The sequence below is a fragment of the Acipenser ruthenus genome, chromosome 35, assembly GCF_902713425.1.
Source record: "Acipenser ruthenus chromosome 35, fAciRut3.2 maternal haplotype, whole genome shotgun sequence".
Taxonomy (NCBI): Eukaryota; Metazoa; Chordata; class Actinopteri; order Acipenseriformes; family Acipenseridae; genus Acipenser; species Acipenser ruthenus.
In genome coordinates this window covers 9,406,832-9,432,658 of record NC_081223.1, presented here as the reverse complement: position 1 = coordinate 9,432,658, position 25,827 = coordinate 9,406,832, and the positions used below count along the sequence as shown (strand labels likewise).

The 25,827-nt window shown below is 44.8% G+C and overlaps 2 protein-coding genes across 3 annotated transcripts in view; one reads left to right on the top strand and one right to left on the bottom strand.

Moving 5' to 3' along the window:
* LOC117395483 (lamin-A) overlaps positions 1–4,352 on the top strand; it is a 49,196-nt gene extending 44,844 nt beyond the window's left edge. The window contains exons 12-13 of the mRNA XM_033994410.3: positions 171–416; positions 1,117–4,352. Coding sequence (XP_033850301.3) covers positions 171–416; positions 1,117–1,152 — 282 coding nt within the window. The 3' untranslated portion in view covers positions 1,153–4,352. The remainder of the gene's footprint in view (positions 1–170; positions 417–1,116) is intronic.
* Positions 4,353–4,829: 477 nt separating this feature from the next.
* LOC131705236 (multiple epidermal growth factor-like domains protein 10) overlaps positions 4,830–25,827 on the bottom strand; it is a 44,867-nt gene continuing 23,869 nt past the window's right edge. The window contains exons 6-24 of one of the 2 annotated variants that reach the window (XM_059007568.1): positions 23,456–23,702; positions 22,322–22,427; positions 21,588–21,724; positions 20,447–20,659; positions 20,006–20,180; positions 19,353–19,473; positions 18,003–18,166; positions 16,083–16,185; positions 15,378–15,524; positions 15,091–15,225; positions 14,551–14,679; positions 13,684–13,812; positions 13,276–13,401; positions 12,516–12,743; positions 11,715–11,830; positions 9,784–9,916; positions 7,413–7,475; positions 6,795–7,004; positions 4,830–6,347 (exon numbers count right to left, since the gene is read on the bottom strand). In XM_059007568.1, coding sequence (XP_058863551.1) covers positions 6,202–6,347; positions 6,795–7,004; positions 7,413–7,475; positions 9,784–9,916; positions 11,715–11,830; positions 12,516–12,743; positions 13,276–13,401; positions 13,684–13,812; positions 14,551–14,679; positions 15,091–15,225; positions 15,378–15,524; positions 16,083–16,185; positions 18,003–18,166; positions 19,353–19,473; positions 20,006–20,180; positions 20,447–20,659; positions 21,588–21,724; positions 22,322–22,427; positions 23,456–23,702 — 2,828 coding nt within the window. In that variant the 3' untranslated portion in view covers positions 4,830–6,201. The remainder of the gene's footprint in view (positions 6,348–6,794; positions 7,005–7,412; positions 7,476–9,783; positions 9,917–11,714; positions 11,831–12,515; positions 12,744–13,275; positions 13,402–13,683; positions 13,813–14,550; positions 14,680–15,090; positions 15,226–15,377; positions 15,525–16,082; positions 16,186–18,002; positions 18,167–19,352; positions 19,474–20,005; positions 20,181–20,446; positions 20,660–21,587; positions 21,725–22,321; positions 22,428–23,455; positions 23,703–25,827) is intronic. The other variant, XM_059007569.1, reaches the window with a different exon arrangement.

Genomic DNA, 25,827 nt, shown 5'->3' with positions numbered 1-25,827 from the left:
CCCTGCTCTCTCTGGCTGTTCTCTCTTACCCCATCCTCCCTGAACCCCTGCTCTCTCTGGCTGTTCACTCTAACTCCCTCTTCACTGACCCCCTCCTCTCCCTGGCTGTTCTCTCTGACTGACTCTCTCTCTCTCTCTCTCTCTCTCTGACCCCCTCCTCTCTCCCTTAGGCTGCTCACAGCACCAGTGCGTCCGGGGAGCAGTGTGACGCCGAGTATAACCTGCGCAGCCGGACGGTGCTATGCGGCTCCTGTGGTCAGCCCTCGGACAAGAGCAGCAGCGCGGGCGGCTCGGCCGTGTCGGGGAGCTCCGGCGTGACGGTCACTCGCACCTACCGCAGCAGTGGAGGGGGTGGCCTGGCCGAGGGGCTGGTCAGCAGAGCCTACGTGCTGGGGAGCAACCAGCCGCGAGGACAGGTCAGTACAGAGAGAGAGACACCCACCCACATACACACACACACACACAGAAACAGCCAACCGCATGGACAGGTCAGTACAGAGAGAGAGAGACACCCACCCACATACACACACACACAGAAACAGCCAACCGCATGGACAGGTCAGTACAGAGAGAGAGACACCCACCCACATACACACACACACACACACACAAACAGCCAACCGCATGGACAGGTCAGTACAGTGACACAGAGAGGAGAGGAGAGAGAGTGAGAGACGCATGAGAGAGAGACACAGAGAGAGAGAGAGAGAGGCGCAGAGAAAAACCAGCCGCGAGGACAGGTCAGTACAGAGAGAGAGAGACACTTCATATTGTTCATTTTCATACCTGTTTAATATCAAGGTTTTTGTGTTCTCCAGTATTTTCCCTGAGAAGTCACACTTCACATTTTTGCATATATTTTGAGAGTCGCTTATCTGTGATTAAACCTTGAATTGCCATTTCTTATTCAATACTGTACTCCTCTGTGCATACAGTTAATATACATTAAGAGCTGATGTTGATTTTAAAGCCAGGATTGTATGTTAATGACATGTTCGCTCTCAATTGTTTCTGTTATCAAAGACTACATTTCTAAAGGGAGGAGATTTAGATATTAAAGAGATGAGAATTCAAAATACTGGACAAAATGCAAAGCCTTGTGTTTCCTGTCTGCAGGCTGGCCTGAACGCTGAGAACTGCTCCATCATGTAGATCGAAGCCGCCTGGACCCACGAAAACACGACAACAGGCGACCACCAAAAACACTTTGATTTTGTACTTCATCATTTCTTTTGTATTCCTCTTTTTATATATATATATATCGATCAAAGCAAACCGTATTCTACAGTAGAACATGTGTAATTCTAGGAGTACTGGCAGGACATAGCAGGGCAGTAGATTGTATAGCAGCTGCTGTGCTGAGCAGGATGCTGCAGGGGATAGGCTGACAGGGTGTGTAACAGGGTAGGACATACAACATGCCAAAGAGATGACATAACCAGATTGTTTTAAAAAAGAAAAAAAAAAAACATGATATATTTCTTTCTTTGCATATATATTTCTCTCTATTTGTGTAATAGCATCACATGTCTGTGCTGTATATTAATCAAACATTCTGCATTAGATTTCAAATGCTATGATTGGGGTCGGAGATAAAAATTAACACCAGTGTAGATGAGTCTTTCTAGTGCATCTCTGTCTGCAGAACAGGCTCCTGTTTAGTGATTTTAAAGGACTGGGCAGAGATCAGTTGAGTGACCTTCGCACCAGGAGAATCGGCCACGCTTCGGAGCTCAAACTGGGGAATGGGCCCCTGAGCTGAGATTTTTGATTTTTAGTTATACAGAAAGTTGGGGCTTGATGGAGTAGCTTGTGCTTTATAAATTAGTTATTAGTAAGTAGTTGGGGGGCTAGATTTGGTGAACTAGGACTATGCATCTGCTACCACAGCCAGTGTAGGAGCTGAGAGTTACGGTGAAACTTTTGATGCCAAAGCATGTCTGAAATATTTCTCTGAGATTGGAAAGAAAACAAAGGAAAGAAGAAAAAAGTGCTTTTCTGTAATGTCAGGAATTCTGTCTGGCAGTAACGGATTGGGAATGGACTTTGATAAAACAGTTATTAAGTTTAGAAATGAATTGAACAATGTCTGCATTTCTTGTTAAAAAGTGGCAGCTATATTCTTGGATCGATTTGATGAAATTGATCTGATATTTTTTCATATAGAAAAAGTGCGTCAGTTTATCACTCATGTAATTGTGTGAAATATAGAGAGAGCACTGTAAATGTTTGCATGTAAAACTGTGGAGATAGTGTTCTTAGTGCTGCTTGAAGCCACAGATAAAGTGTACTTTGTTCATATCTGAAATTCCTTTGACTTAATATGGGTCAAAAGATAAGTTTCAGTTTGCCTCAAAGCTGCCTAGCAAAGTAACTCTAGGTCCCCCTGTACTGGCATTGAACGGTAACCACAGTAACTACAACCAGATGCAATGAGCTATGCAGACCACCCCCACCTGCTGGACAATCGGCGCATTACAGCTCCCTATTGTCAAGCAATACACTGCAATCTCCACTGTACCTACTGCACTGCTGTGAGATAATCAACACCACTACCTGTGAATGAGCGAACACCACTGGCCTCCTGCTGACTGACTGCATTGAACAGACACATAAACTAACACGTGAATCCTTATTCATCAATTAACAAAGGCAATCGGAAACATTGGGTTGTACTCAATAATAATGAAAAGGTAAATCAAGGAATAGTACAGTATTGAGCAGGAGGAATATTACGGATAGGTTTCCCTGATAATCTGCTTGTTGATTCCCTATTGATATTAGTAATCAGAATATTTTAGTGATGCGATTTAAATGCCTTAGCTGACATCCAAGTACTGTAAATCTAGGTCAGAGGGTTGTGTTAACTACCTGAACTTCAAATGCAATCAAGTGTTTTTGACTAACCTATAGAATGTTTCACAGTCATAGTGTTCTGAAAACATTCCACAGCCTCCTTCTGTAACTTCAAGCAGTCCACCAGTGCCAGTCCTCTCCGGTTGCTAAAGGGACACAAGGAATGGGCCCTTTTGTAACTGGTGGTTTACAGTAACGAATGATAGCTGATGTGCAGAGCTGACATTACAAGCACACTGGGGTTCAGAGTTAGCGATGCTTCTGGACCCGATTGAACCCCCAACCTCATTCCCGCTCCAGACTGGCTGGATAGAAGATTTAGGAATCGATTCCTCAAACAGGTAGCTTCAATCTTATTCGACTGTGCTTTTATAAGCTAGGATAGATACATATCTACATAGATAGCTGATGCAATAATAATCTTGCTTTGATGTGATGCTCTGACCAGGTTTCTGTGACACCACCTGTTCTGTCGTTTAGTGTGCCATAATGTGCTACACTAATAACTCACTCTGTGGGGAGAAAACAAAAAGGATTGCATTTCTTTTTTGTTTTATGTTTAAGCTAATACGGTGACATTATTAAAAGTAAACCGGGAATGCATTTCTGAAATTCGTTTTGTTCGATGTGTATTTTTATTTTTTTCTGTAAGCCAGTCAAATCCTCACTCTTGAGACGCTCACTTACTTAATGCACTCACTGTGATGCACAGAACTAGGGGCCATTACACAATATCCATTGTGATACAAAGTCGTGCTAGATCTACACTGCAGTCCTATTGCATTACCACAGCGATGCTCCAGAACAGTGTTATTACCCGTGTACTGGCTGCATGCGCACTGAACTCGAGAGGCAGGAGTACTAGAGCAGCAGCAGCTGACTCATGCAGCTCTATTCATCACCAAACATTTCAATTGTAAAGCCATAGTGCAGGTACTTGCTAAGTACCACTTTGCTGAAAGTCAGTGATATTTTTTTACCTAAGTACAAGATGACTTGCCCTGATGGCTTCAGATGACAGCAAGTGTACTGTAATATTAGCGTTTACAGATTCCTTTCGAAAGGAAAAGCAAAGTGCTTTAAAGATGCATGAATGTAATACTTTCTTTTTTTCCAGGGGTGTAGAATATAAATTTACTGACAGTTTTTCTTGAGTCTGGCATTGGTTATATAGGACTCGAAAAGCAATGTTATTACAGAGCTGTTTGTTCTAAAGTGTATGATGGTCCTATTTTTTTAAATAATATTTCTGTACTAATAGGAACTTTAAAGAAATGCTTCATTGTATATTATGAAAGTATGCATAATTTAGGTTTAAGGGTAATTAAGTGGATTTTAAGTGCTTAACCAAATCTATTAAATATAACTTGCACAAAATTGCATAATAATTGATAGAACTCAGTGGTGTTGCCAGCATTTTGTTTCTTACTGTAAACCAAAATATATATATCTGTTACCAAAAAAATGAATAAAGTAAAACCTTTTGTTTTTCACTATTTGTGGTTTTATTTTTTATTTTTTTTTCATGGTTGCACACACACCTCACTCGCACCGACACTCACACACTGATACTCACACACTGACACACACACACACTCACACACTGACACACTGACACACTCATACACTGACACACACACAGACACACTCGCACACTGACACACTCACTCACACACACACTGACACACACTGACACACTCACACACTGACACACTCACACTGACACACTCACACTGATACACACACTCACACACTGACACTCATACACTGACACTCACACACAGACACACTCGCACACTGACACACTCACTCACACTCACTGACACACTCACACACTGACACACTCACACAGACACACTCGCACACTGACACACTCACACACTGACACACAAAACAATGGCCTATAGCAGACAAACACATTCTTGTAAATTTAAATGTCCTGAATAAATACAATTTTAAAAAATCACTTTAGAGATTTTTTTTTGCATTTTATTTAAACAGAGCAAACAATCATTGCAGGTACAATTTGTATTTTTTTTTTTAATCAAAACAAAAAAACATTATGTACACTATATACAAAACAAACAAAAAAGCCAGTTTGCAATATGTTTAACACTTTTCAGTAAACTGAAAATGTCCATGTGAATTTTATACAGGACATGATGGCATCCCTCAGGACCACACTATTATTATTATAAACATTTTCATTAACAATGACTATCTTGAGTTCAATTTGGATCTGTGACGAAAATGAGACAGTGGCTGCAATGACTGAATTTGGCAACGTGGCATAATTTAACAGTGTGGGATGTTTCGTCCTGTCACTAGATTTAAATGTAGACAAGACAGTTTCCAAAATACAGTTTTGTAGCATTGAATACGATGGTTATTCCACGCTAGAAATGTCAACACCTGCCTAAACCAAGTTTGACAAAAGGTGTAGGAGACTTTGTCACTATTCCAGGATCTTTTTCACTGTCTTCTAGGGCAAAGAGGCAGTCCATACAACAGTAGTTGAGTTCAAATAGGACAGTGTCTGTATCTTTATTTGAAGTGGTGTCCTTTTAAAAAAGGACCACCGAATTAACAAAACAAAACCTAACTCTGTCAAGGAGCACGAACTACACTTGGGAATTCATCTTCTTATCAATCTGACAGCTAAGCCGTTTACTGATATAAAGATTATCCTTTCAACGCACTGTACCTGAAACGGGTGGTCACCGCCGGTCTCTGTTCAGGTCCTAGCCTTAACAGAGAACCTGTACACACTGCTAGACCTGTTTATATACCTGCTTGCTTCATTTCAGGCAGGTATCCCTCATTAAATTACTAGTAGTGCCAGGTGATTCCCATTCCTGGCTTCAATATATCTAGCGCAGTGCATATTGGGAAATGTAGTCCTGACTTCTCTGTTTAAACGGGTAGGAATACATTTTCCTCTGCCCACAGTGGATAAATATTATGTTCTTGGACCAATGTACCTCCCCTCTACAACCTTTCCATATACTTCACCACACAAGAAAGCAACAAAGGTTCTGAGTGTGTTCAGACAGGCATCAAACCTCCCCACAGTCACAGTACAGTCATTCAGTGCGTGCTGCCTGGGGCTGGTTCTGGGTCTGGTTCTGGGGCTGGTTCTGGTGCTGGTGTTGGGGCTGGTGCTGGGTCTGGTTCTGGTGCTGGGTCTGGTTCTGGTGCTGGGTCTGGTTCTTTGGCTGGGTCTGGTTCTGGGGTTGCTGCTGGGTCTGGTTCTGAGGTTGGTGCTGAGTCTGGTTCTGGTGCTGGCTTTGGGTCTGGTGCTGGCTCTGGGGTCGGCTCTTGCTGGGTCCCAGAATGGGCTGGCTCTCACCGGTCCAGTCTCTTGGTGTGTGGAGAGGGAGGGCAGTGTCGGACTGGGGGCAGGTCGTAGTGGCTGGGGATGTGGCTGTTCTTCGGTAAGTCGTAGTGCCTCGGAACCGCGTGTTCTGGAACCTCCGCTAACGAACTGCACTCTGGAAGAGAGAATGGATTGATGAGTGAGGCAGAGCAAGAACCATCCAGTGGTACTTCCTAACAGCATCTGTGTTTGAAGAGGAACACTCCGCAACAACTCATTTAAACTCGGATCAAGACATAGTAGTTGTGAGACATCAATATAATATTTATATTGCTGGAAGTGCTTGAGGGTGTACTGTGTATGGCACAGCTGATACTGAGCTCTGCCCTGCGTCTCTCTCCCCACAGTGTCTCTGCCGCGTCCATAACTATTAAACACTCAATAGCGTTACAGTTAGAAATACAAAAAGAATGTCATTTCAATTAGTCTTAGTGTCTTCATTGAAGGCAATGAGAAACACTCAGGGAGTGGAAAGGCTTGTTATTGAAGGCATTGAGAAAGACTCCGAGTGGAAAGGGTTGTCATTGAATTTCATTGAGTTTCTTGTAGCAGTCTGTCTCACCGGTCCCTGCGGCCCTGCCTCGGCCAGGCTGCTGCTGCTGCTGCTGCATGAGGAGCCCGGTCTCAGTGTAGGAGCTCTCCCGCTGCCCCGGGCCCTTCATCTCCATGTAGCTGCTCTCCGAGGGCCTGCCCAGCAGCACCGGCAGGTCCTTGATGGTGGCGTACGGGTTCTCACTGCTCAGGGAGCTGCTGCTCAGGTCCAGAGACGGGTCTGTGAGGGAGAAAGAGATCCGGTTGAGAGCTGGGCTGTGCACCCCCCTCAGCCATTTCAGCTCCACGAATCGTGCTGCTCGTGCTTTTCCATCGGCTTTGTAGATCTCAAGGGTGCAGTTTTGAAAGAAACGCATGCTACAGCAAACGTGATACCATTTCAGCTCGGAGTTTGCATGCCTTTCAGATATACTGTTTTCACCAAACCAACTGCTTCCCCTAGTGCTTTGAAAGACGCTGCTGAGGTGAAATGAGCTCAGAAGTGCACGTGTAACTGCACCTGAAGTACAGCACACAGGGATCTTAATGCAAGCATGAGGAGAGCTCTGACTCCAGTAAAGCTTGTGATTCCCAGCACAGACGTCACCAAAGAGAATCCCTACTCCATGTACACCACCCACTGGATTACCTTTGTTGTAATATTTCCCCAGGCTGTTGCTGTAGCTGTAGCTTCTGTCCATCCCAATGGCTCCTGTGGAGACACATCATGCAAGTTAGAGACCCAAACGTGCCGTTTCCTCCGCACTGACAATCCTTACTAAAGCGCCAACATTTACCAAGCTAGTGGCACAGTGTGCAGAGTTCCCAGTGAAGAAATCACCGATTACAACTTTCAGAACGGTCTGAACGTAAAACAAATTATAATTAAATTATACCAAGCTAAAAAAAAAAAGAGGAGACTGGATTTAATAAAGGGAGTAAATGTACACAACGTTGCATCAAGCACTTCTTTTTATCCTGGGATAATGGCGGATGAGTGGCTGTGGGATGGGGATTCCCAGCAGTGCTGTAAAATGCTCTAAAATCCAACAGTGGCTGATCAGGGTACAGGCTGATCAAATCAACCCCTTGGTCCTGAAGTTTGTATGTAGATCTGTATCCACACAGGGAGTTCTTTTCAAAACTAAGGGCTTGATCTTATCAACCTGTGCCCCGATCAGCTGGATTTGTATACCTTTTTACAGCACTGAGGAATCCCTTTAGATGCAGTTGGATTTTTCTGGAAGTGTAAAATGCTTTTGATCAAAATCGTTTTGAAATTACCCCCCATTGTGAATACAGAATTACAATTTCAGGAGTATTGCGTGTGGTGATGGATTGTGTGGTAATGGAATGGTATTGTGTGTGGTAATGGGTGGTGTTGTGTGTGGTAATGGAATGGTATTGTGTGGTAATGGAATGGTATTGTGTGTGGTAATGGGTGGTGTTGTGTGTAGTAATGGAATGGTATTGTGTGTGGTAATGGAATGGTATTGTGTGTGGTAATGGGTGGTGTTGTGTGTAGTAATGGAATGGTATTGTGTGTGGTAATGGAATGGTATTGTGTGGTAATGGGTGGTATTGTGTGTGGTAATGGAATGGTATTGTGTGTAGTAATGGAATGGTATTGTGTGTGGTAATGGAATGGTATTGTGTGGTAATGGGTGGTATTGTGTGTGGTGATGGGTGGTGTTGTGTGTGGTAATGGAATGGTATTGTGTGTGGTAATGGGTGGTGTTGTGTGTGGTAATGGAATGGTATTGTGTGGTAATGGAATGGTATTGTGTGTGGTAATGGAATGGTATTGTGTGTGGTAATGGAATGGTATTGTGTGTGGTAATGGGTGGTATTGTGTGTGGTGATGGAATGGTATTGTGTGGTAATGGAATGGTATTGTGTGTGGTAATGGGTGGTATTGTGTGTGGTGATGGAATGGTATTGTGTGTGGTAATGGAATGGTATTGTGTGTGGTAATGGGTGGTATTGTGTGTGGTAATGGAATGGTATTGTGTGGTAATGGAATGGTATTGTGTGTGGTAATGGGTGGTATTGTGTGTGGTGATGGAATGGTATTGTGTGTGGTAATGGAATGGTATTGTGTGTGGTAATGGGTGGTGTTGTGTGTGGTAATGGAATGGTATTGTGTGTGGTGATGGAATGGTATTGTGTGTGGTAATGGGTGGTGTTGTGTGTGGTAATGGAATGGTATTGTGTGGTAATGGAATGGTATTGTGTGTGGTAATGGGTGGTGTTGTGTGTAGTAATGGAATGGTATTGTGTGTGGTAATGGAATGGTATTGTGTGGTAATGGGTGGTATTGTGTGTGGTAATGGAATGGTATTGTGTGTAGTAATGGAATGGTATTGTGTGTGGTAATGGAATGGTATTGTGTGGTAATGGGTGGTATTGTGTGTGGTGATGGGTGGTGTTGTGTGTGGTAATGGAATGGTATTGTGTGTGGTAATGGGTGGTGTTGTGTGTGGTAATGGAATGGTATTGTGTGTGGTAATTGAATGGTATTGTGTGTGGTAATGGGTGGTGTTGTGTGTGGTAATGGAATGGTATTGTGTGGTAATGGAATGGTATTGTGTGTGGTAATGGAATGGTATTGTGTGTGGTAATGGAATGGTATTGTGTGTGGTAATGGGTGGTATTGTGTGTGGTGATGGAATGGTATTGTGTGTGGTGATGGAATGGTATTGTGTGTGGTAATGGGTGGTATTGTGTGTGGTGATGGAATGGTATTGTGTGTGGTAATGGAATGGTATTGTGTGTGGTAATGGGTGGTATTGTGTGTGGTGATGGAATGGTATTGTGTGTGGTAATGGAATGGTATTGTGTGTGGTAATGGGTGGTATTGTGTGTGGTAATGGAATGGTATTGTGTGGTAATGGAATGGTATTGTGTGTGGTAATGGGTGGTATTGTGTGTGGTGATGGAATGGTATTGTGTGTGGTAATGGAATGGTATTGTGTGTGGTAATGGGTGGTATTGTGTGTGGCGATGGGTGGTGTTGGTACCTATGTCCTTGCGGATGCCACTGGCATGGTGTTTCCAGTCTGCTGGCAGCGTGGCGTTGCACTCCGGTCCGAAGGGCCCCAGCCTCTCCCTCTCCATGTTCTTTATATTGGAGAAAAGCTGATTATTGGTGGTCTGTTCAGAAGGACGAAATCACCGACATCAACTTAAACAAGCTGGAGGCATGCGCACAGCAACACAGACACAGACCTGACTAACACAGCGAAGCACTCCACAGGACTGACACACACAGCGAAGCACTCCACAGGACTGACACACACAGCGAAGCACTCCACAGGACTGACACACACAGCGAAGCACTCCACAGGACTGACACACACAGCGAAGCACTCCACAGGACTGACACACACAGCGCAGCACTCCACAGGACTGACACACACAGTGAAGCACTCCACAGGACTGACACACACAGCGAAGCACTCCACAGGACTGACACACACAGCGAAGCACTCCACAGGACTGACACACACAGCGAAGCACTCCACAGGATTGACACACACAGCGAAGCACTCCACAGGACTGACACACACAGCGAAGCACTCCACAGGACTGACACACACAGCAAAGCACTCCACAGGACTGACACACACAGCGAAGCACTCCACAGGACTGACACACACAGCAAAGCACTCCACAGGACTGACACACACAGCGAAGCACTCCACAGGACTGACACACACAGCGAAGCACTCCACAGGATTGACACACACAGCGAAGCACTCCACAGGACTGACACACACAGCGAAGCACTCCACAGGACTGACACACACAGCGAAGCACTCCACAGGACTGACACACACAGCAAAGCACTCCACAGGATTGACACACACAGCGAAGCACTCCACAGGACTGACTAACACAGCGAAGCACTCCACAGGATTGACACACACAGCGAAGCACTCCACAGGATTGACACACACAGCGAAGCACTCCACAGGACTGACACACACAGCGAAGCACTCCACAGGACTGACACACACAGCAAAGCACTCCACAGGATTGACACACACAGCGAAGCACTCCACAGGACTGACTAACACAGCGAAGCACTCCACAGGACTGACACACACAGCGAAGCACTCCACAGGACTGACACACACAGCGAAGCACTCCACAGGATTGACACACACAGCGAAGCACTCCACAGGATTGACACATACAGCGAGTGGAATATCATAAAAAATATCAAATAGCAGGAATATCATAATATCATAGCAGGCAAAGAGAAAGGGTGCTCCCTCCAGTCCAGGGCAGGCTTGAGGCATGTTAAATGATGGAGTGCTTCACTGAAAAAGCCACATATTTTAAAAAGCAGACAACCAAACAAACTAAAAACGCAAAAAGAAGACGACAGAAGAGGCACATTTCTGGAGATTTTTTGGGTTCTAATACAGAATTAAATTAAATTTAATAGAGTACTGATTTTGTTTCATAACGTCAATCACTGGGCTTAATTGATATAGAGCACATCCCACTTAAGATAATAATTTTGTCCCTTTTTTTGTATTTAATTGTATTTGTCTGATTATGACTATTTCATTTGGAATTGTAATACTGTACTATATCCTGAAGTTTAAAATGTACATGCATTTAAAAAATATTAACATTGCAACTATGCAGAAATGTCTACAGCAAATTTGACTTTTTTATGATTCTAATCTAGTTTTGTTGAGTAACATTACATGGAATACTCAGTAAGAGCAAATCCAGGTTTATATCAAATGTTATCCATTATCTCTACAGAAAGTGTTGCACAACTAAAAGCAATAACAACCGCTGCATTAGGCACACAAGTCTGTCCGATAGCTGCAGCACGCACATCAGTATTTGTTTGTCAATTCCCAATACAGAGCTTCTAGCACATGGCGCTGTGCAGCCATTCAGTACAGCCAGACAGGGAGAGAGCACTCACCTTGACGGAGTTAACCCTTTCCAGGTTGTTGGGTAAGTGCGGAGGGGTGAGGCCACACTGGGACAGAGTGTGGTAGCTGGGGTTCGAGTAGTAGTGATGGTAACCGTGAGGGATGTCTGAGGATACAGAAAGACACAGTCAGGAGACTGGAGACTGGAAAGCTGGCTAAAAAACACTGGCGCTCCGGCATGAGAACTCATCACCGCCGGGGGAAAGTTAGATCAAAGCACAGAAATAAATGAAAAAAGAAACGAGACAGCCAAAGTGTCTAATGAAAAGATGTCTCTGGCTCTTACTGCTATAAAGACACTGATTAGCCTGGGTTACATACATCTAAGGTAGGCAACTAGAACTAAACAACAGCGCCCGAACTCTGCAGAAAGCGTCTTCATTTGGAATAAAATGAATAAAACACTGGGCCATATTTTTAAAGCGTTTACTCCAGTCTTTAATTTTTTTAAAGAGGTAAACCCCCAGTTAATATTACAAAACTAGAACCAAGCATTAGGTTATTTACATTTACAATCCTCTCAGACACACTCAATGTGTTTAGTTCTTCACTTTGTAACATTAACATGATTTTTTTCTCCTTTTAAAAAATAGGAGTTATTAAAGAATTGGATAAAACATTTTGAAAAACATGGCTTACAGTTTCTTACAGTCGGAAGCACTAAGGATGACTGCCAACAAATAAAAGCAAGTGGCTACACAGAGCTCTCATGGTTTCTGTTTCCTGGTACTTTTCAAAAGCTGCTATAAGGCTTGCTCGTCTGTCAAATTATTTCTGGGAGCTTGCCTTACCTGGCACCTCGTACTCTGAGTTCAGCACCCTGGCTGTGGAGTAGGCGACAGTGGGGACCCGGCCCTGCTTGCTCTTGTGTCTGCAGCGGTACAACAGGAGCAGCACAAGCAGCAGCAGCACCAGCATGACCAGGACGATGATGCCAGCAATGGCCCCCACAGAGTCCCTCTCTACGGGGGCTACGGGGACCACCAAGCTGCTGCCTCCTCCTCCTCCCTCTCGCTCAGCTACACGGAGGAAACAACAGTGGTCACAACGCACGACTCCGCAGTCTACCTCAATCCCACCCTCCTCTTTCATACGGCTATGGCCAAAAGTTTTGCATCATCTACACTGAGACATAAGTAAAAAAAAACTAAAAAAAAACGATATGAACATCATTTAGATGCAACACTTTTGGTCATAGCTGTACTTTATACCATTTACATTTACATGTTGAAATTCTTCCATGTTTCATATCCTTCTCCGTTGCTGTTTCTGCTCAGATCATTGCTTGCTGTGCTTCTGTTTATCTCAGCTAATTGCTTGTGAACAAACTCTGCAAGGCTGATTGTGGAAACATTATAGGGGTGTCAGTGCACAGTGCAGCTTGGCTCAACCAGGAACCTGCACTCCCCTGACAGTGTGACACAGGTGCCTTTAGTGAGGGGCTTAGAAACCCATTGAAATCTACACTGAGGTTGAGGTCAGAGTCTACTAAAGGGACCAGTGTACAACGCTGTGCTCTCACGTCCAGTGGTTGGTGTAGGAGGTCCTTACCGTTGCGACAGTCCCCTGTCCCGTCCTGCTCACAGGCACAGCCCCCAGTCTTGGGGTCACAGGAGACGTTGTGGGGGCATAGGCAGGGCTGGAGGCAGTGCAGCCCAAACGTCCCAGGACGACACCCTGCAGCGACACAGCGGCACGCCCTGTCAGCGACTGTACTTACTACAATTGTTCTGCTATTAATCTAAAGGCTATCAAGGGCCATGTTTTTAAGTAAGTAAATTAACCAGCTGCCTGGAATCAACTTGCATCTAAGTGGGGAGTGCTGTTTAAGGAATCAAGGCTACCAAGCCACGCTGCTGCAGGTTATGATTCATATAAAGAAATTCTGTAAGCGACTTGCTTTGTAAGGTTCTGTGTATATAGGCGGTATGTCGGGGTGCAGTGAGCCCCTTCACTTACTCGATTCACAGTGTTTGCCTGTGTACCCCTCTCGACAGGAGCAGGTCCCAGTCTCCTGATTGCACTCAGCCTCATTCTGGCACTGACAGGGGTGTCGGCAGTCTGGCCCATACACTCCGGGGGGGCAGCCTGTGCGGGGAGGGAGGGTGAGTTCCAGGAGCACTGACATAACCACCATTGCAACATACATACACTGCTCCCCCTTTTCCCCCTTTATACAGCGGATTATCAGGCTGGATGGTCATGTCTCCCATTCACCCCTCAACACCAGCACTTTCTTTCTCATTGCAAGACGGAACACAAACAGCACGGGCTCGTAACCATGCCTCCCGACTCCAGTGTTATAAAGGGGGAGCGAACAGAAGATGCAGATTGTGGCCCTTATGCTGGTTGCAGTATTTGCTGCTGAAGCCTGGGGCGCATTCACACTCTCCAGCAGCAGAGCTGCAGGCTCCTCCATTCAGACAGCCGTAAGCACAGCGTAGACCCCAGGACCCTGGAGAGCACGCTGGGGGAGGGGGAGGGGGGAGATGCATGGCTGGGTTAGGGTACAGAGCTAGGAGGGCAACAATACATACTGATCTACACAGTGAATGCACTTGAGAGGATACAGGCAAAGGGAGGTTAGGCTAATCCCTGCTTTACAATGTTAGGTTGTTCTGTCTTTTGAAACTGGTTGAAACTTTTCCATCAGCAACAGAAATCAAATAGTTGAATTGAGACTCTATCAGTCCCACCCATGGAGACTGAACTGCTCCCTCCCTAACCCCCTAAGAGAAAGACTGCTCCCTCCAGTCCAGGGCAGGCTTGAGGCAGGGGGACTGAGCTACATCACAATGAAACGCACGGGTGATCTCGTTCACTCACGCTGAGAGCAGTCCACGCCGGTCCAGCCAGGGTGGCACTCACACAACCCGTCGGCACGGTTACACCAGGAGTTGTTGGTGCATTTACACACTCCAGAACACTTGTTACCATAGCGACCTGCTGGGCACACTGCAGTACAAAGCAACACACATAGGCGAGTCAGAGGAAATCATAATTAGCTTTCAAGAAAATAATCAAAAGACCAACAACACAAGAAAAGGGGTGCCAGTGATAATGTTGCAAATGCCAATAAGAAGTAAGAAAATGGGTTTTAAAACCTCGGTTAGCACTAATCTAAAACAGGGCAGTGCTAATACCAATAAGATATAATAAAAAATAAAACAACATTTGGTTCGCTCTCCTTGAACCTAACAATCCATTAAGGATTTTCCCAGTATCGGTACATCAGATACTGAGAAATATTACAGTTTTAAAACCTTTTTTGCAAACTGTAATTGTGCTTTCAAATGGCAGGGGATGATTACATAGTTCATTCTGTTAGTATATATTTAGTGGCTGATGGTTTTCTGAGAGTCTGACCTTGATTGCAGAGGGGGCCGGTGAACCCGGGGCTGCACTCGCAGTGTCCAGTGACATGGTGACAGGGGACACTGCTGTGAGGACACTGCGGACACTCCCGGCTGCACTGGGGACCGTAGTAACCAGAGGGACAAGCTGGAAGCATCACAACATCACAAAAATCACTGAACTGGACTGCAACAATAAATCTATTAGGCTGTGTGGTCCAGTGGTTAAAGAAAAGGGCTTGTAACCAGGATGTCCCCAATGTCCTATGAGAAGCTGTCTATCCCGGGGGCTTTGCTTACCATGCTGGCAGTGGGGTCCCCTGAACCCAGGAGCACAGATGCAGTTCCCAGTGGTTGGCAGACAGGTGGCGCCATTGCTGCAGGAGCAGCTCATGTTGCAGCTCCGCCCCCAGCGTCCCTCCTCACAGGGCCTGTCACAGCGAGTGCCTGCGAGGGATACAGTATAATTACTGTGCAATCATTAGCATTCATTGCTACTGTTGCAAGATGAGGTGTTGTTGTTCTATTTCATATGTTGCTATGTTTTGTGTAATAAATTAAAAGGCAAGCTTGTAGAAGGGGGCATGATATCTGGAGGTTGTCGGTGTCTGGTACTCTTCTGTACCGATGGCTGTGTCTTGTAATCTCCTGTAGCAATGTATCTTAGTAGCAGGGTGTGTGTATGTTGTGAGTATGTTTATCTTTGAAAATTAGAAGAAATGGAACACAGTTATAAATGAAAGAATTGTTGAAGAATGATGGACCCACAGGTTAAGTATAGAAAGGCTTATTTAGAGCCCTTTGTTAGACCAGAGGAAGAACAGAAGCACTGCGACTGCATCTCCGAGGTTGGTAAATATGCACATTTATTGCCTTTTTTTTGTGTTGTATGTGTTGAATGAAGTTTAATAAATAATTTGTATTAAACTAATTGTTGTCCTGAGCGAATCATTCTGTGTTAGTCCATCACAAAGACTTGTCCCAGTTAGAAGCAGCGAGCCTCACCCATCCATGCTGGCAGACACTGGCACTCCCCGCTGACTGGGTCACAGTGATCGACGTGCTGGCAGTCACAGCGCAGCCCACAGCTCGGCCCGTGTGTGCCTTCCTGGGGACAGCAGAGACAATCAACCGTTGCATTTCGTATAAAAGGCAATCAATTCATTAGGGTTGGTATAGTTTTAGTTCAGAGCACGTTTAAAAGTGTTGATAGATTATTCTGTATTCTTTTGATGCTAATCATGCTCTTAAGAACATAAGAACATAAGAAAGTTTACAAACGAGAGGAGGTCATTCAGCCCATCTTGCTCGTTTGGTTGTTAGTAGCTTATTAATCCCAGAATCTCATCAAGCAGCTTCTTGAAGGCTCCCAGGGTGTCAGCTTCAACAAAATTACTGGGGAGTTGGTTCCAGACTCACACAATTTTCTGTGTAAAAAAGTGCCTCCTAATTTCTGTTCTGAATGCCCCTTTATCTAATCTCCATTTGTGACCCCTTTTTTCAGGTCGAAAAAGTCCCCTGGGTCGACATTGTCTATACCTTTTAGAATTTTGAATGCTTGAATAGGATCACCGCGTAGTCATCTTTGTTCAAGACTGAATAGATTCAATTCTTTTAGCCTGTCTGCATACGACATGCCTTTTAAACCCGGGATAATTCTGGTTGCTCTTCTTTGCACTCTTTCTAGAGCAGCAGTATCCCTTTTGTAACGAGGTGACCAGAACTGAACACAATATTCTAGGTGAGGTCTTACTAATGCATTGTAAAGTTTTAACATTACTTCCCTTGATTTAAATTCAACACTTTTCACAATATATCCAAGCATCTTGTTGGTCTTTTTTATAGCTTCCCCACATTGTCTAGAAGCTTCCCCACATTGTCTAGAATATCTTACTTGTATCGTACTCTTTTTTTTAAAACGTTATTTATTTATTTAAAAAGAAAAAAATGGAAGCTGGGACAGTTAATGTAACTTATGTGCTACTTTTTTAATCTGTTATTTGAATATGTTTTCATTTGTGGCAGATAAAAAGTCTGGTCATTTTTATTTTAATGGATTGTGTTTTTTTGTTTATTTAGTCGTTGCCAATGTTTTTTTACCCTGGTTTTTCTCCCCAGTTTGGAATGCCCAATTCTTATTTGTATCCCGGTTCACCGCTGCAACACCCTGGCGACTCGGAAAATGGAGGTTGAAATACGCGTCCTCCGAAACGTACTCCTGCCAATCTGTCAATTTTCGCACTGCGGATCCACAGCGAAGCCACCAGACCTACAGTGCCGGAGGACAACACAGATCTGAATGGCTCCACTGCAGACCCGCAGGCACCCTATCGGCCACAGGGGTCGCTGGTGCACTGTGAACCGTGGATTCCCCTGCCGACCTAATCCCTCCCTACCTGGGCAGCGCTCGGCCAATTGTGCGCCACCCCCTAGGAACCCCTGGTCACGGTCGGCAGTGACATAGCCTGGATTCGAACCTGCGATCTCCAGGCTATAGGGCGCATCCTGCACTCCACGTGGAGCACCTTTACTGGATGCGTCACTCGGGAGCCCAATGTATTGTGTTTTTTGTTATGTTCAGATGGCTGTATATGGCTATATATACTATATGGAATAGTCTAACAGGTGAAGTAGTAGGATCTAAAACACTGGGAACATTTAAAAAAGATTCTGTGCTTTTAAATGAGATCTCCCCAGAACGGGAGAATGGTGTGCTAACAAGGGACGAGCCTTGATGGGCCGAATGGCCTTTTCTCATTCCCAAACGTTTCTTATGTTTCTATTTTAGAATAACCACTAGCTCATTCTGCCTAAACCAATGGCTCCCTGCAGTGAGCAGGGTCTCCTCTCCTCTCCTCCAGCCCTCGGGCTCTAGTGCACCTCGCCTGGTTCCCACACTGGTGATATAAAGAGCTCTGAACTCACAGGGCAGGGCAGCTGGCAGCTCTCCCCCTGCCAGCCCGCGGTACAGCTGCACGATCCATCCAGGTGGCTGCAGGCCGCGCCGTTGGCACATTGGCACGTACCATTGCAGCCAGGGCCCCAAGTCCCCTTAGAGCACGGAGTGGAACAGTCCGACCCTCGCCATCCTGTACATTGAAAAGCATCAGGTTTAGCATTTGAACTTCAGCTGTAAGTAACATTACAGAAAGACTAACCTAGAATAACGAAATAAATAGTTTCAGTGTCTTGCACTGAAAAATAAATCAAAATGGGATTATATACACATATTAGTATTAGTATTAGATTAGTTTACAGGACTGCAGTGTTGAGTGGAGTTCTCTTTCCTATACTGCTAGAGCGCTCTGCAGTGTTGAGAGTGGAGTTCTCTTTCCTATACTGCTAGAGCGCTCTGCAGTGTTGAGAGTGGAGTTCTCTTTCCTATACTACTAGAGCGCTCTGCAGTGTTGAGAGTGGAGTTCTCTTTCCTAAACTGCTACAGCGCTCTGCAGTGTTGAATGGAGTTCTCTTTCCTATACTGCTAGAGCGCTCTGCAGTGTTGAGAGTGGAGTTCTCTTTCCTATACTGCTAGAGCGCTCTGCAGTGTTGAGAGGGGAGTTCTCTTTCCTAAACTGCTAGAGCGCTCTGCAGTGTGGAGAGTGGAGTTCTCTTTCCTATACTGCTAGAGCGCTCTGCAGTGTTGAGAGTGGAGTTCTCTTTCCTATACTGCTAGAGCGCTCTGCAGTGTGGAGAGGGGAGTTCTCTTTCCTATACTGCTAGAGCGCTCTGCAGTGTTGAGTGGAGTTCTCTTTCCTCTATTACTGGTACGCTCTGCAATGTTGATTTGACTTATCATTCCTAGATCAGGATACAGATCTGTGAAGTACTGAAAGAGTTATTAAACAATTTCTAATGAGTCTGTAAAAGGATCAATTTATACTATTTAATGAGTGGCAGTACTTAGATCAATTGAACAGACTCCAGAATGTCTAGATGAATTGTGTGTCAACAGAAGTTGAATTGCATTGTAACAGCTGAGATAGTTGTAGCAATACCGTAGTTTTACCACAAAGTCCTGTGACATTTGCTCTCAAAATTAGTCAGTGATTATATATTTTCCAGAACTTCAAAGCGCTTAATCAGAAGGTAAAACGCTATGAAAGTCAAGCAGACAAATGTTTCGGCCAGTGCCTTCTTCAGTGTGGTATTAATATATCAATTGGGGAGGACCTTTGTGAGATCTACAGATAAAGGCTCCTGTCAGTGTGATGAGTGCTAACGGCAGGTGGTTGTATATCCCTGTGTTATGGAATGGGTTTTGAGTCTGTCTCTCACCCTCCCTGCAGAAGCAGCTCCCGTCGATGGGGGAGCAGGCCACAGAGTTCCTGCAGAAGCAGCGGGACGAGCAGTTCATGCCGAAAGAGCCGGGCAGGCAGTGGCTGGAGCAGTGCTCCCCCTGCAGGACAACAAGAGTACGGTATTTTAAACTTTCCACTTTGACGAAATGCATGTCAAACTTTGACACGTTGGCTCATTTGAGACCACAGGGATTACTTTTTAAAAAGTCACGAGATGGGATGACTGAAACAGAAAATGATTCAAACAAGAATAATGTATGTCTATAAGTGTTTGATGGCTACCTCTCATAAAGTATAGAGTATTTCTCACGCACTCTTTGAAGTGTCAGGCTGTCTACAAAGAGTGTAAGAAAAAATCCACTCTCTTGATTAGAGGTAGCCACCGAACACAATAATAAACATTAAATCTAAATAAAAAGCAGACGCAAAGCTCATATTAACATACTTCATCTGTTTATATACAACCTGCTGTGTTTGAAACGTTTCGAATGCTTCACTGACTCTGAGTGCAGATCTACACTCTCAGTGACATTATAAGTGTAGCTGCTGCCTGTAGTGTCCAATGGGGTTGTGTCTTGTGCTGCTAGCTGTAACTGGATATTCCTCTCTGGCATGCGAGTCTCTCCTCACCCTGTACCCCGGCGCGCAGTGGCAGTGCCCCGTCTCGCTGTCGCAGGTGCCCCCGTTGAGGCAGAGGCAGGTCTCCTGGCAGCCCGCCCCAAAGTACCCCTGGGGGCAGGTCTCGTTGCACAGGAGCCCCGCCCAGCCGGGCCTGCAGGTGCACTCCCCCTTCATCGGGTGACAGCTGGAGACAGAGAGCAGGAAGGAGCAGGAGGGAGGGAGCCTGTTAGTGAAGGACTGTAGCAAGATCCCATCACTTTCTTTACTTTTCTGCTTCTTTCTTAAATTATTTCATATTTTAATCTATTGAAGTGTTTTTATTTTTTGCCCTTTGCCCTTTCTTTTTTCTGAATTTTACTTTTTCTTTACTTTCTTACCATTTCATATCTTTCTAATTCTTTTTATTTCCTTTGTTCCTTTCTCTTTCCCCACCCCCCCTCTTTTTCTCACCTCAGAGTGTGTGTGGGGTGGCAGAGGCAGGCCAGGTCACAGTGCACCCCGTACAGGCCCGGCCGACACATCCTCTCCTCGCAGCGCGGCCCGCGGAACCCATGCTCACACAAACACGCCCCGTTGATATGGAAACAGCGCGCCCCATTCACGCAGTCACATGACTCGGCGCAGTCCTGACCATATCGACCCACCGGGCACTCCTCTTGACACCTAAGAAAGTGAGGGGGGGGCAGAGGGAGGGGGAAGAGGCAGAGAGAGGGGGCGCAGGGGGAGAAAGAGAGAGAGAGGGGGAGAGAGAGAGGGAGAGAGAGAAAGAGAGGGGGAGAGACAGAGAGAGGGGGGAGACACAGAGGGGGGCAGAGAGAGAGAGAGGGAGGGAGAGAGAGAGAGAGAGAGAGAGAGAGAGAGAGAGAGAGAGAGAGAGAGAGAGGGAGAGACAGAGAGAGGGGGGAGACACAGAGGGGGACAGAGAGAGAGGGAGGAGAGAGAGAGAGAGAGAGAGAGAGAGAGAGAGAGAGAGAGAGAGAGAGAGAGAGAGAGAGAGAGCAGGAGAAAGACTATACAGTTATATATATTACAGGAGTATTCTTGTAAAAGTTTACCACAGTATATTCCACAGTAAATATTTTCCCTTGGTTATTCTATACATTTAGCATAGTTTGCCATGTTTTTGAATACGCTTTACCATACCTCTCTGGGTTATACAATGCTTACCTACACTTTACCATGCTTTCATTAGGCTTTATAACACTTTACTAGGCTTTTACTATGGTATGCTTTTATAAGGGTAATTCTGTAAGGAACATTAAATCAACCAATCACCTCATATTTCTAAAACCAAAAAAAAGTCTTGATCCTAAAGCTGTAGACTTCCTTCGGCGTTAGGTGCAGCTTTAGCTGAAGATTCCCTCTGCTTCTTACTGCGCTAATCATAAATACACGAGGTCTCAGCTGTAACAGTGTGCAACCTACACAACAGTGTGCTCTGTTACAAAACACACTGACTCTATCTGGCCACGTGGGGTCATGTTTTCATCTTGTTAAGAGATCTGTTTGTAAATACACAGACGTTTTGAATAGAGCAATGTAAAAGTGTGTGACGGTCAGAAGGCTCTGGACAATGAAGGCGCGCACTGACCTGTCCCCTGTGTAGCCCTTAGTGCAGTGACAGTGTCCGCTGACCGGGTCACACTGTCCATTGTTGTGACACAGACAGTCCTGGGAGCAGTTGAGTCCGAATCGCCCTTCTGGACATGGCACTGTGCAGACTGAGCCCTGAGAGACAAGGAGGGAGAGACCTTACTGATTCTGAATCACTGGGACCCTCCAAGACCTGACTTCACTACATTATGAGATCAGTCAGCTACCAGGAAGCGGACGAGCGCTGATGGGTTCCTCTCCTTGGTAAACGCTATTGTTATGTTCTTAAAACTTTATATTGATTGTGATATATTTGGGGTGTCTATAATATGAAAATCTTACCCCTGACTACAGTACCATTCTACATAGAACCACTGCATTGCCATTGAAGACCATTTGGGAGGCGTATAGTTAGCATACTGTGGTACCATTCAATCAAAGGCAACTTCATCCCATTGTAGCTGCACTTGTGCTTCCATTGCTCCATAGTACAGAACCATTGCCACTGAAGATCATTTGAGAAGCGTATAGTTGGCATACTGTGGTACCATTCTCTCAATGGCAGCCTCATCCCATTGTAGCTGTGCTACCGTTGCAGTTCAGAACACTTGCTTTGCCATTGTTTTGCTATTGCAATATCATTGAAGATCATTTGGGAAGGGTATAGTTGGCACACTGTGGTACCATTCTACCAATGGCAGTAATAAACATGCTGGCATCAAACAAACCTACCATCCAGCCTGGCGGGCAGACGCAGCTCCCTACCCCCTGGCAGTGCCCTCCATTCTGACAGGAGCAGCGGGGCGGGCAGCTCCCAGGCTTACAGGGGATCTTGCAGCTAGAGGAGGTGAAGCAAGGGGTTGTTATTGACCTTTAGCCTGCTATTCACAGCACAGAGTTCAAGAGCTGCTATTCAGCTCTACAGCTATGACCAAACGTTTTGCATTAGCTACAACTTTAGGATTGAGACAGAATAAAAATAAAAATAAACTATATATGAACATAATTTACATATTTTATTTAACATTATGTAATCAAAAAAACTTCATAATGATATCGTAAAAATCTGCTGGAAGCCATAATAGTAGCACAGTATTTCACGTTAGATGTCGAAATGTCACATTTTTCAGTTTTTGTAAGTATTTCGTTAAGTATGGAAAACTAGAAAGTGGTATGTTATTCAATATGTTAACGTAACATTATTCAGCAGGTTTCATTCGACTTTATAAAGCAAAATTAGTTAATTCAGTAGGATGATTAAAAACTTTTGGCCTTAGCTTTTAGCCATGTGATACTCAGGCTCTCTTTATAGGAGAAGCATCATTGAGTGAACAGGTATTAAAGACCCAGTTTCTTTTTGTATTGCCGGTAATACACATCTGTGCACTAGTTGCAGCTGGATTTTACTTATTTTTAATGATCTTAAAAGTGATGTATCTAATTACTGCTGCCCTGAAATGTGATGATTTTTTGCCCATTTTACTGTATCTTTATTGTAATGTTAGTAAGTGGGCCAAAAAATCCCCCCACGGGGAAAACACTAGCTGGAAATAACCGTCTTTGGCTGATCATTACATTACATACATCTACAGCAGGCCACGACAACTGAAGAGCAGCTCCTGAACACAGAAAATAGAAAATGAAACACACGTCTGAGTAACTGCAATAGAGCCACTCAGGACTCAGCCCTCTTTTCCCATTGTTATACTGTGCGTTTATCATAGTTTACCACGGTCTACAATGCTTACCTCGTCGCGGTTTACAGTGCTTACCTATGCTTTATTACCCTTTGCTCTGCTTTCCTATAGTAAGCTGTTTTAAGGAACGGTAAGGGGACAGTGAGGTGGAAGGTGGCAGTGCACTCACTATGTCCCGGTGAAGTCCTCTGCACAGCGGCACTCCCCGCTCCCCCTGTCACACGTGGCTCCACTTCCACACAGGCACTCATACTGACAGCCCTGACCATAGGTCCCCGGGGGGCAGGGGTCCTCGCAGCGGGAGCCATTGTAACCGTGGAGACAGAAGCAGGCCCCAGACAGCGGGTCACAGCGGCCCCCGTTCTGACACGCACACTCGTTCTGACAGGCTGGTCCCCAGTGCTGCCCATCACAGGCTGGAGGAAAAGGGACACAGACATCAACTCAACACATCCAAACTGCAGTAACACAGACATCAACTCAACACATCCGAACTGCAGTAACACAGACATCAACTCAACACATCCGAACTGCAGTAACACAGGCATCAACTCAACACAGAACTGCAGTAACACAGACATCAACTCAACACAGAACTGCAGTAACACAGACATCAACTCAACACACCCGAACTGCAGTAACACAGACATCAACTCAACACATCCGAACTGCAGTAACACAGACATCAACTCAACACATCCGAACTGCAGTAACACAGGCATCAACTCAACACAGAACTGCAGTAACACAGACATCAACTCAACACAGAACTGCAGTAACACAGACATCAACTCAACACATCCGAACTGCAGTAACACAGACATCAACTCAACACAGAACTGCAGTAACACAGACATCAACTCAACACATCCGAACTGCAGTAACACAGACATCAACTCAACACAGAACTGCAGTAACACAGACATCAACTCAACACAGAACTGCAGTAACACAGACATCAACTCAACACACCCGAACTGCAGGAACACAGACATCAACTCAACACAGAACTGCAGTAACACAGACATCAACTCAACACAGAACTGCAGTAACACAGACATCAACTCAACACAGAACTGCAGTAACACAGACATCAACTCAACACACCCGAACTGCAGTAACACAGACATCAACTCAACACATCCGAACTGCAGTAACACAGACATCAACTCAACACAGAACTGCAGTAACACAGACATCAACTCAACACATCCGAACTGCAGTAACACAGACATCAACTCAACACATCCGAACTGCAGTAACACAGACATCAACTCAACCCATCCGAACTGCAGTAACACAGACATCAACTCAACCCATCCGAACTGCAGGAACACAGACATCAACTCAACACATCCGAACTGCAGTAACACAGACATCAACTCAACACATCCGAACTGCAGTAACACAGACATCAACTCAACACAGAACTGCAGTAACACAGACATCAACTCAACACATCCGAACTGCAGTAACACAGACATCAACTCAACATATCCGAACTGCAGTAACACAGACATCAACTCAACACATCCGAACTCACACATAGAGACAAGGGTGCAAGGTACTATAGAAGTAAATATATGAATTCAAAATTCCCCTGTTCATAATAATGTAAATGTAACGTCCTTAATTTGGAGCAGCTTCAATTTTATTTATTCATTTTTATTGTCCCCAAGTTTTGATGAGGTTTGCAATCATCTGAGTGGTTCTTATTGCACTTAATCAAATACTGTGTTTAATTATTATTTATATTTTTTATTCTTTGAACCGAGTTCAGGAGCTGCTCTTGCAGTTGCCTGCCACAAATACATGTAACTTAGGATAGACCAGTCTTTACAGAATTAGGAGCCAGCTCCATCTATTTTCTTTTGCTGACAATACACGGCTGTGCTCTAGAGGGGGCTGGTGCTCCCTAAAATAGACAGTGATTGCAAACATCATAGCAATGTAACTTTTTAATGTCTCAACTGTGCAGTTTTGAAAGACATGCCTGCTATAGCAAAATGCATTTTCATTTTGAATCAAGACCTGGAGGGGGAGGGGGGGGGGGGCCTTTCCGCTCTCCGTGTGACCAAGGAAGTGCAACACTAAGGGCAGCAGTGTGGAGTAGTGGTTAGGGCTCTGGACTCTTGACCGGAGGGTCGTGGGTTCAATCCCTGGTAGGGGATGCTGCTGCTGTACCCTTGAGCAAGGTACTTTACCTAGATTGCTCCAGTAAAAACTCAGCTCTGTAAATGGGTAATTGTATGGAAAAAATAATGTGATATGTTGTAACAATTGTAAGTCGCCCTGGATAAGGGCGTCTGCTAAGAAATAAATAATAATACTTATAAGCAAGGTTTGTGCAAACAGAGATGTATTTAAGCGTGGGATTAGATACTGTGCTTTAAAATGGATTTGCTATAACATGTGTTTCTTTCAAAACTACACATTAGAGACCTGTGTTGCAGAAGTAAGTACAGAACAGATTAATAGATTTATTATGTCAGCTATAAAAGCATCCCTTGAAAATGTGCAGAATTTATAAGTGTAGCCCAG